The 12,037-nt window shown below is 34.4% G+C and overlaps 2 protein-coding genes across 2 annotated transcripts; both read right to left on the reverse strand.

Annotated features, from left to right (window-relative positions):
* Positions 1 to 779: 779 nt before the first annotated feature.
* On the reverse strand, positions 780 to 6,652 carry LOC133313938 (protein MRG2-like). Its single transcript, XM_061515363.1, is given in 11 exon segments — positions 780 to 999; positions 1,001 to 1,057; positions 1,200 to 1,284; positions 2,672 to 2,841; positions 3,287 to 3,366; positions 3,527 to 3,631; positions 3,875 to 3,915; positions 5,735 to 5,850; positions 5,929 to 5,942; positions 6,054 to 6,107; positions 6,242 to 6,652. Coding segments are annotated over 11 exon segments (909 nt in total). The 5' UTR covers positions 6,398 to 6,652; the 3' UTR covers positions 780 to 968.
* A 3,981-nt stretch (positions 6,653 to 10,633) lies between these two features.
* LOC133313940 (F-box protein GID2-like) lies at positions 10,634 to 11,760 on the reverse strand. Its single transcript, XM_061515365.1, has one exon. The coding sequence runs from the start codon at positions 11,421 to 11,423 to the stop codon at positions 10,899 to 10,901; it is 525 nt and encodes a 174-aa protein (XP_061371349.1). The 5' UTR covers positions 11,424 to 11,760; the 3' UTR covers positions 10,634 to 10,898.
* Between the last annotated feature and the right edge of the window lie 277 nt (positions 11,761 to 12,037).

Consider the following 12,037-nt stretch of genomic DNA (forward strand, 5'->3'; position numbering starts at 1 on the left):
ACGCTTAATTCAGTAAATTTTTTTATCAAAGTCTAGTTTTATCAATTAGATTTAGATATTGAGGATAATAGCATGTGAAATTGAATTGTATCACACATAAAAATATCATCAGGTTTAACATTTATTATTTCTCTCTCATATATTGATTTTAATGGATACCACTACCCTCGTTCAAGTCAAAGATTGAAGAATTCTATTATTCTAGAATATTCCCGAGGCAAAAATATAATTAGTACTTTTTCGCAAGGAAATATATAAAATAATGAATTATTGCTCTAAGAATTATGTAAATTACTTCATTGAAATGTAATGAAGAAGAGGGACGGCATGTGGCTGTTGAATAATATCTCGTATTGCCCAACCGTAAAGAGTGAGGCGTGAACGCAACAGTAGCTTTCCAATTTTCAATTTATTCAGTCACCTTTCCCCGCAACATGTTATTTAAAAAAACAAAATAAAAAAAAAAACTCACCTTTCGGCAGCCCTGGGGCCCATAACCCCTTCTCTAACATGAATTGAAATCAATTCTTCGTACGCAAGAAAAAATGAAAATGAAAATAAAAATTAAGCATTAGATACAATACTGCTATTAAAAAAAGGAACTGTGAAAGAAACCAATCAACACAAAGCGCCGGCGTTACACAACCAAAAACTAATAAATCGAACACAAATTATACTGTCATCAATAGAATTTGTTTGTCAAAGCGTTGAGATCACTATGAAATCACAAGACTATAATAAATTTCAGAAATACAACTGAAATTTAAAAATTATGGTCGATAGCATATTTCATTCATAGATATGATCTCTCTGCATAGGGTTCCCAAGACTACGGGTAACACTCAACAAATATAAATTCACAACATTTTCATCTGTAAGTAAACTGCAATTATGACAAACATTCTATATCGGCACGGCTCTTTGGTATTATGTACAATGCAAAATCAATTGCTTTGTAGTCCCCAAGCCTAGTCACCTTGTTTGTTGGTGCTATTCTCTATCTTCTGGGACATGATAGGTAGAAAGGAAAAATATGCTCTGATTTTTCTGCAAGAACCTGCACCAGAACATGGATAGTTAGTTACACAACATAATTTATTAATTTATTCATAAAATGTCAAAAGGAAAATTATTTTCCCCATTTAAATTCTTCAATAACGACTATATTTTACGTAAAACTAGGATGATAACATTGAGACCTGAGAAAATAATGAAATTGTGACTGAAGTTCTTTCAATGTCTCCTCTTCCAGGCTAGCATGAAACAATAACTCGGGCAACTTAACTACACATCCATAAAAACATGTAACAGTAATTAGAATAAAAAAGTATTAGAATTACGAATAATAAAACTATACGAAATGAAAACTTTAACAAAACTATGAGCTCATAGCAATCAATAAACCCACAAGTAAGGCTGAGTAAGGGCAAGCATTTTGCTGTCCAATATGGGGCAGAACAACCCCACTAGTTCTAGGGTTGTGTAAAATAACTCAAAGTACTGAACTCTTGTAAGGTGCACTGCACTCAAAAAAACTGATTTTTTATTAACAACTTATGAACTAAACTGGTTTTTTAAAATAATTCATGAATTGAACTGGTTTTTAAAAATCAATTCATGAACCGAATTGGTTTTTCTTTTTCATCTTCTACTCTTTCTTTTTTTGGATAACCAATCCTAAATACCTCTTTGAGGCAAATCAGATTCCCTCGGTGTCCCCACGAGTTCGACTCTCTGAGCCGCCTATAGGACTAATCCGGAGTTCAGGACCGCGGCCTGGCATTACGGTATTTCTTGCCCCTCCCCAATGTGGCATTTGGTGGGACTAGATCCGTGGTTCTTGTCCTCCCCTTGCTCAGTCCCCCTGCAACCAACTGAGCTACCGCACTTAGGTTCCTTCTACACTGTTTTTCTTTTTCCATTATTTCTTTAACTTTTTCTTTTTCTCTTATGTATTTTTATCTCTTATTTATCTTTATTTTCACTTTATTTTATTTTCTTTTTCTTTTTAACTTTTTTTTGTTTTTTATTTCTAGTATCATTTTTTTATTTTTTTATTTATATTACTTTTTTTTCCTCAATATTTTCATACTTTTCATTTTGGTTCATCTGCACCGACCCCAATTAATTTGGAATGAAAGTGTTGTTGATGAACCAAACTAGTTTTTTATGCTATATTATGCTCATTTTTTTATCATATACAAATGCTTCAATTAACATATTTATTGTGAAAAACCTTTATACAAGTTGTAACATTGATAACCCAGGATATTTTGACATGTTAGTGTATTTGATTCAATTTATAGGACTATAATTCTTCAATCTATTGTTCATACATGAACCAGTTCTGAATTGGTACAACAATCAGTTCTGAACTGATTCCAAAAAATAAATCAGTTCAGTTCTCCGAACTGAATTGTTTTCTCTAGTTCAATTCCCTCCACTAATTTTTTTTTTCTAGTTCAGTTCGGTTCGGCCCAAAAAACCGAACCGAAACAGTGCACATCCCTACCCACTGTCATTTATATTTCTATTACAACTTAGTGTCACGACAGACTACCAAAAACTTAATCTTAAGACACTTCTGACTACCTTCCAATGCAAAAAAAAAAAAAAATGTATAGTTCTAGATCATATAATAAGCTCGTCTCTGGCAGACAAATGAGCATACCGAAAAGACGTAACAAATGCTCAGCACCATATATAGCAGAAGGAAAGACATTATTCGGACAAGCTTCTTGGTACTGTTGACGCTCATTCTTGTACAAGAGCATAACCGGCAGTGCTTTGTCAAAGTAACAACACAATCCTTTCATAATTTCTTCAACTGAATCAGTTACCCTATATCAGACATAGCATTAAACAATAAAAATAAGCACCATGAGTAAAAAGTATGAAGGAGGTATCAAAAGTGAATTCAAGATACTAACAAGTCAAAAACCCCAATAAAATAGATTAAGACACTAAGATGCAGATTTTCGGTACAGAATAATCATAATGGAACTTTCTACTTGGACAAGGTATTGATCAAATGGAAAAACTAAATTATAGTTCAAATAAAAATAAGCAAATAATATGTGAAAAGATTATGAGGCAGAGGTTTATTTTTAATCATAAATAACATTGATGAAAAAAAAATTACTGCTTAAGGTGCCCGTGTATGGGGAGTTTTTCCCCCAATTATTCTAAAATATATTCAAAACAATTCAATATATGATTTATTTCCCAAAACAGAAAAAGTTTAACATGAAGCTTAAAAATGGAGAATGCCTCAGCCTGAACTTACAGGCCACATTTCTGGAATAGGTGATCAAAATAGTTCTTCAATATATCCTTCACATTAGGAGTACGAGGAAGTTTAATGAGCTGCAGATAAATTCAACAATTTTTAAAATGACAAGAAGTTTTTCTTCTTTGAAGTAAGACCGTGCACTGTAACAAGCTATATCAACTTGCTGATAAAGGAAATGAGGCACTGAATTACCTTTATAAGTAATAATAATATATTAAAAAATGATATCACTACCTTGCCCAGATGTGTAATAAACTCACAATCATCAACTAATTGCTTCTTTAAAGTTGTTGGAATCTGAATGTTGACAAGCTTGCCAGAATGAACAGTAAGCTCTCCCTAGTTTTAAGCAAACAATAAAATCAGTTAAAATATACCATACAGCAACAACAACAAAAAGTTGTGAAGAATCATCCCTTCACCTTGTCCCTAAGACAAAACATGAGCCCGGATGTTTGAAATATTTCCTTCACAATTGTCCAACTAATTTGTTTAACAGTTTATATAAATGCATGAACTTCAAAGATGTTTGGGTGCACAACAAATGCCTTATACAAATTAAAATTTAAAATGAGAGAGTACCTTAATCAGAGATTCATTCTTTCGTTTCCTGCCTCTTGTCACTGCATTACATTTTTCCCATAATGACTCAGAGATACTAGGGGCACATAATGGAGTAAAAGTTGATCTCAACATATAAGTTCTTTTGATGTACAACTACAAGAATAGTTAAATTAAAACAGGAATGCATTGAGGATTGTATCTGTATATCTTCTTGACCAAATGGCTGCCAACTTTTAATTAAAGGGAAGAAGTGATCCACTTTTTTTTCTTTTTTTGATACATTCGGGGGCTAAAAGCCCCACAACAAAGAAAGAAAAAACAGAAACAAACAACAGCAACAGAAAACAAAAAACCGAAACAGAGAAAAATCAAGAGCTGCCAGAAGAGTCTCCAGGGTCCCAAATTCAGATTCCATGAGCTGTAACAGCTTCTGATGAGGAGAAGTGATAGCATAGAAACCCCAGTTCTTGTTGAGAGCCTCTTTTGCTAACCAGTCAGCACATCTATTGATAGATCTAGGAACCTGAGAAAAGAAAATAGTCCAATCCTTCTTCACACAATCCCCAATCTTGGCAACCAGGGGAAGCCTTCGAGAGTCATTACCAGAAAAGGGAAGAAAGCTGATAACTTGAGAAGAGTCACTTTCAACCATGATTTTCCTCCAACCCTTATTCTACGCAAAGGTTAGACCATGGTAAATAGCCAACAATTTAGCCCAAAGAGGCGTGCAAGTACCCAGGAAAGAAGAAAAGCCACCAATCCAAGATCCAAGGGAGTTTCTAAAGATGCCACCACAAGCAGCTTTGTCTCCCGAAACAGCCCCATCCACATTTAATTTAAGAAAATCATGATCTGGCCAAGTTCAGCAAGGGGGAGACTGGGGGGTAGAGCTGTTTAGAAATCTATAAGAAAGATTAAGCCTAGAGGAAGCAAGTGGTGGAGAAATTTATTATCAGGTCTTTTAAACTCATTATCAAAAATATCCTTATTTCTCCAATTCCAGAGTAAATAGCACACAACAAAAAAGATAACCCTCCAAAATGCAGGGTGAATTTAATAAGATCCTTTGCTCCCCACTCTTTCGTGTAAATTTATTATCCACAGTTATTGGAGAAATATCTAATAAAATCAAAATCAATTCAAAGAGAAAAATTTTCTTACTTTAAAAATATAAAAACTTGTTTAATCATAACACTGAACATGAATTTCCATAAAAAGTTAAATTGGAGATAAAGCACACAATAATGTTATTAAAAAAATTAGTTATGGTCCTATTGTGAGAGAAGACGGATGACCCCCAACTACACATATAACTATCAAGTAATATCAATTAAACCCCCATAAAGTTAAATTATGTGAGGTTTCCGGTTCCTGAACATGGTGAAGTTGCAACAATTGTTTCTTACCATGCATATTCAATAGGTATGCCTCTAGAAGATGAATACAAGTGCAATACTTCAAGAACCGTATGCCTTCTAATCCAACAAAGAAACAAATGCGCAAATATAAAAATATTCTCCTCCCCATCCCTGTCACCTCAACAGACATAGAGCACATACTGCACACCAAGAAAACTATGATGAATCTTTTTTGTTGGATTCCTAAATGGCAAATCAGACAACATCAACATCTACCCTATAGTTGAGAACAAGATACACTCAAAGTGAATTCCTCTGTTATGCCACTAATTTGGCTTTTGGATAGTAACCTAGCTCTGTCGTCTATACTAGGCCATAAATGACAAGAAAGGTGAAGTTTATGTCATCTCTCAACCATAGCACTCAAGGAAAGTGAAAATTGCTGAGAATTTCTCTGGTGATTACAGCAAGTCATTGGTAATGAACTAATTAATTAAAGTGCAGAAATGATATATCTGACCGTTGGAAATCTTAGTATTCTTGTCATTGCCATATTTCTCATCAAGGGCAAGCTTTTTGCACATATTTTCCTCCGTGTATTTCATCAAACGATCAATAACAACCCATTCATCCCACCTGCAGTAAAACACAAATGCTAAAAAATTGAGCACGCAGCCCTTAACAGAATGTTGAATAAGACCACGTCATGCTTACCTTTTCTTCCAACCCTGAAAAGATTAAAATTTAAGAAAAAAAATTATTTTAAATAAATAAATAACATTGAGAAAATGAGAAGGCGCATGATTGTAGAGCAGTGACAGAAATGTAGACATGCTTACAGGATAATGAACAAAGAACCACCATCCATCATCCCTGTACTGAACTTGATTAACCTTTTAAACAAGAAAGATGTTTCAGTTTCACAATAATTTTATAATTGGGGAATAGAAGGGAAATGAAGGATAAATATACCGAAAAAAACAACAACAAAAAATAAAATTGAAAGCATTGTTATTAGGAGAGAAACCTTGGCTTCATAAAGACAAGTATTGTGATAGGCGAGGACCTTCTCTCCTTCGGCGTAGGGAGCAGCGGAATCAGTTTCTGTTTCAGTGTGAGTGCTGCTAATGCTATTGCTATTGGAATTGTGGGTAACCCCAGTGATTGTCTTCGAACTCCCCATTTTCTTTCTTTACTATTATGTGATTGTCTTTCTCCTTACTCTTCCAACTACTCAGATTTTGCTCTCATCACTATTCACAAACAGTCAATTTCTCCCCCAAAACCAACAAACACGTATCTTCCCATTTTCTTCTCTTCGGTCAAATGGAAGAAGATGACCTCACCTTAATGTAAATAAATAAAGAGACTTAAGCTAAATAGTCAAGCGAAAGAAGCCCGCATTCCCACTCTTCTTTCCCCCTATCGCTAAGGGCCTCGCCGCTTTCCCAACCAGAATAGAATGCAGCTCGACCCGGCTGAAAACCTATAATCTGATACTAATGCCTTTGTTGGTTGGGCCTTTGCCTTTGATGCCTCACCACTTTCAGAATCAAGTGCTAGTTTTCTTACCTTACAATGTCGATCGGGCATTCATCGTTTAATATTTTGTGGGACTCGTATTTTTTTAAACAAAAAAATAAAAAAAAATCTACGACACGAAAAATGAATCTCTATAATATAACACAATCATTTTTCCTATAACATAATTTTTATAAAACCCATAAATAAATTATGAAAAAAATATTTCTGCAGATAAGTTATCTGCATTTATTTCAAAAACGACGACGTTTTGGTATTAAAATCTTAAAAAATTATAAATATAAACACTATTATAACCCTATAATAAATTAAAATTACAAAAAACCACGATTTCTGCCCAAAACAATGTCGTATTGAACTTACTGCAGATAACTTATCTACCGTAATTGCAGAAAAAGTGAACTCATAAATTATCTACCAAAATAAGTAAATAAAGTGAAGAGATATATTTATCACCAATTAAGTTTATCATTTCTTATATTTTATTTGTTGATTTTTATCAATATGAAAATTATAATTTATTGAGAATTAATAATTAATTAATAAATATCATCAATAAATTATAACCATCGTATTAACAAAAAAACAATAATGAATATTTGGTGGTAAAAAATAATAAACTTAATTAATAATGATTGAATTACTACCCATAAATAAATACTTTATATCTGTCATTGTAAAATTAATAAAATATCCCTTCGAAAATTAGAATATTGCAAGATAAATTTTAAAAAAACGATAGTCTATCAAATATTATAGTCTTATTCTCTAAATTTTTAGATATATTTTAGGGGTTTGCATTTGTTATTTAACATGACACAACAAACTTATTTACACATATAATATTTTGTGGGGCCCACACTTTTAGAAGAAAAAAGAAAAAAGAAATTATGGCACGCAAAACGAATCTCTATAACATTACACAATCACTTTTTCTGCAACATAACTTTTATAAAACCCTATATTTTATCGTATTAATTCTTTTAAGATATACAATTGATAACAGTTATGTATCTTTGAGGTGATATTAAAAAAAAAAACATTAAGGACTAATACGATGGAATTTTAATTTTTAAGAAACTAATTTGATAATAAAAATGAAAAAGTGTTTATCCTTTAAAATAACATAATTTGTGTAATTTCACTGTCACGAAGAGGACAAAGAGGTGGAACTCATATCTTTATTTTATTTTTGTTCACTCTCTCTTCTCCTTTATCTGTATTTTTCTCTCACTTAAAATGACATAACTTTACATCCTTTAATATGATACACATATTTCCAATAAAAATATTTAGAGGTCTACCGAGTACCGTGACAATATCCCAAGGGAGCGTTTGATATAGGAGATATTTTTTTTATCGGTAAAAAAAGATTGTTGGAGATTTGGTAGGGACTTTTTATCCCGGGTAAGTTACGAAAATGGCGTTTGATTGGCCAAAATTTTGCCGGAAAAATTGGGTTAATTTTATTAATGCTATGTTTGTTTGATGGTAAAATATTTATAGAAATGTGAATCAAAATTACCAAAATACTCTTAATTTTCTGAATATGAAAATGTGAATCATCATCAAACATTCCTTTTTTTTTAGGAAAAAGTGAATCAAACGTTCATTTTTCAGAATCCAAGACCATGGGCAAAAAATATATATATCAATGACTAAGTGGGATAATTTTTTGCCTTTGTGTAATTCAAAAGAAAAATATTGGGGGGAAAAAATTGCTGGCATTTTGTTTATAATATATTAATATCCATAGCAAACATGGTAAATAAATATTATCCACCTCACTTTTTCATCATTTTATACCAAATATTCATACCAAACACTCCAAATCTTTAGAGAATCAAATCGAGAATATATTCATTAATTAATCATTACATCACTGAAGTAAATTCAGTTTTTAATTGTCTTTAAACAAAATTAATATAGTTTTGCATATTTCTTTCTTAAAATCACCCATTTATGCACAATAATAAATAACCCCGTTAGACTCAGCAATAGGGATACGAATGGGTAAAGATTCAACTTCAACGAGTCTGACATATTTTTCATATCCAAATCACTAACCAAAAAATAAATAAATAAAAAAATCTCAAGATAAAGATATCATAATTCGATCTCAGTGTATTTTATTTTTATTTTATTTTTGAATTTCCTCAAAGTATTGACAGTCGAAGACTAATTCTTTCGAAGCGTAAAGATCATCGAAGTAGATTTTACATCTAACAACATAACATTTTTCATACATACCTTCAGGAATCGAACCCCTGTTAACTTATTTAAAGGATCCAATCATCTACAATTGTGTTGGACTTTATTGGTATCCCAATATATTTTTATCAAAGAGTTGTGCGGACAAGATTATCTCCCAGCAAAGAAAAATAAGGGGAGTGCGATACGAAATAATTTAATTTTTATTGCTAGCAAGTGAATTTACACTATTACTATCAGTTTTTCCCATATGCATTGATAATTCGTGGACAAACTTCATAACTTAAAAGAAACTCAGTATTTCCTTATTGCATTAGGTAAAAAAAATTATTTGGTTTTTTGGTTGCGTTAGGTAAAATTTATTAGTGCGAAAATGGGTTAATCAAAGACTAGTGACCCATCTTCTCCATCCAAGGTTTTGGTGGAGTTTGTTTGAAGCAAACCTGGGGAATTGGGTGGATAAAAATTTGCGTAAGCAAACGGGCCATGAGGAGCATTCTACTTGGAACCTACAATTCGGCTTTAACTTTTTCATTGGTGTGGATTAACCAAAACACTTTGGTGTTTGAAGGATACAGTGGGAGTTTGGATAATCTGTTGTTTCTTGCTAAGCACAAAGCCCTAGAGATGGAGCACGTTCCTCTTTCCTCTTTGCACGGATTCACTTGCGTGAATAAGTACCATGTGGCTTCTATTGGTTGAGTGTTTCTTGATTGGAGTTGAATAGAGTGTAACGTAGGCGATTCTTTGTAAGCTAGCTACCTCATGCTGCTTGTGAAGGTATCGTTTTTTACTCTTCCAGTGCACGATTGGCGGAGTATGCTTGTATTCTTGGTTCATCGAGAGTTTTAATGGCTAAGTTGTTCAGTCATTCTTAATAGCTATTTCAGTCATTTGAATTTCATCTTGAAGGGTTGTGGACCAACCCATCCATGTGTTCCCACCCATGGTAACTTATATCAAGGACATGCTCTCCGATATGTGAAATGCTTATGTTACTCATGCCTAGAGAGAAAGGAACATAGCTGTTCCTAGGTGACCAAATCAATTTTGCACACGCTATGAAAATTGGTTTGCATTATTTGCATTCTTGAACGTTCCTTAGTTGAGTTTATAGCCAGAGTTTCTTTTCTTAATAGTCTTGAAGTGTATCCTATAGACCTTGCCCCCTCCTTATAACCCCCTCGAAAAAAATGGTGAAGAGAGAAAAGGCTCAAATTGGTGGAGGGGTGAATAAAAACAAAAACAATATATTCGTCCAAGAGAGTCAGTCCTTGTTCGTTGATCTAATTCCTAAAGAGTGTTCAGTATATGAAACGAATAATAGGGATCCCACAAGCGACAAATATCGTCCCTTAACAAAAATTTGGCTTTTGCGGAACAATGGAAGACGAAGTCATCTCTGTGTCCTTTAGCCATTGGGAGGAAGTAAGGGCCAGAAAAATCAACAGTACCATACATTTATTACAAGAATAAGACCTTAGCGTCTGTCTCCATTCTTGTGTGTATTCGGAAAAGACACGCTCGTGGCCTCCAATCACTCTCTTCCCCGATTCAGCATCTCATCCCCACCAAACCCGTTTCTTATTCAGCACCGGATGAGATCCCTTTTTTTAACCCAGATCCAAACGCTAATCTATTTAACAAACCCCCCCAAAATAAGCAATTAAATCTCAAGATAAAGGTATCATAATTCGATCCCAATATATATATTTATCAAAGTACATACAACAGATCCCTTAAGCAATTCCTTTCATCACAATTTACAAAAACAGCTTAGCCTAATTGCCCTAAATAAAAAGCAGATCTGATAACTGAAATCCAAAAATTGCACAAAATAAAAACGAAAAAGAAGAATTCCAAAGCCGAAATCATGTTGTGGAAGAGAGAAAGACAAAACGGAAGCACAATTAGATTTTAGAACATTTCATTCATCTGCTCGTGTTATTGAAATTCATCTTCTCATAGTAGCGAATAGAGAGGAGTGACAGGGAGAGATGAACCTCGTCTTTCCCCAAACGAGGTAGCGGCTTCGACCGAATAACCTGCGGGATGGGACCCCAAGAAGAAGAAGAAGAAGAAGACGAGGACGAGGAACATGTTTGAGGCCTCGAAAGAGGTAAGAGATAAAGCGAGTGGAGACGACGGAACCCACCAAGGGCAAGGACCACGGATCGTAGCTGTTGCTCTCCACACCCAGTGTTAGCCCACTGCTTCGTGCAGATCAGCTCCCAAAGTCTCTCGTCATGTGCAGTCTTGTGCCACTGCTTGTTCACGCAACCCGCCATAGCTAGCGTCCTCGCATCCACGTGCTTCAACACCTCGAACAGCAGATTGTCATCGAAATACGAAACGCCATGAGTCTTCCCATCATCGCCCTCTTCGTCGCTTTCTACCGCCTTCACCTTTTTCATCTTCCTATCCTCGCCGCTTGCCGAGGGAAGTGGACGCTTCATCGCAATAATGCTTGAATTGAAATTACAAGTGAAGAACCAATTACCCTTTTGTCGTTTCTCTCTACCGCAACCAAAAGGATAGGATCTTTGGTGGAGGGTGAAGAAGAGGAAAGAATCACGATCAGAGAGGCGTTGTTCTGCAAAACTAGTTGCATAAAGGGTCAATAAATAAAATATGTTGGGGAAGAGGAGAGAGACAGAGAGAGAGAGAGAGAGAGAGAGAGGGAGGATGGGGATAATGGTAACGAAATTGGGTCGGTAATGTATGTATGTGTAATTCTGAGATTGATAAAATAAAATTGCGAGGGTTTTTGGTGGAAAAGATAGATAATGGGGCAGGTGTAGTAAAGGTTAAGGTTAGGGGGGTGCACCTGTTTTTTATGGTTATCGAAGACGACAAGGAGTGAAATGAATGCGCTTCGATTCTTTTCTTTGATTGACGATTTTGTCCTTATCCTTCTGGCCTTGTATTACTGATGCTATTCCCCCTTCTCTTCATTCTTACCGGGAAATGGGAATGGTGGGTATGGGTACGTATGGGTATGTTTTATTAATTTCCACCGTCACGTTTCCCCAGGGAGTAGTTGTCTTTTACTGCACTCTAAAACATCATC

The sequence above is a fragment of the Gastrolobium bilobum genome, unplaced genomic scaffold (assembly GCF_033153095.1).
Source record: "Gastrolobium bilobum isolate Gb01-03AN ecotype WA unplaced genomic scaffold, APGP_CSIRO_Gbil_v1 utg436, whole genome shotgun sequence".
Taxonomy (NCBI): Eukaryota; Viridiplantae; Streptophyta; class Magnoliopsida; order Fabales; family Fabaceae; genus Gastrolobium; species Gastrolobium bilobum.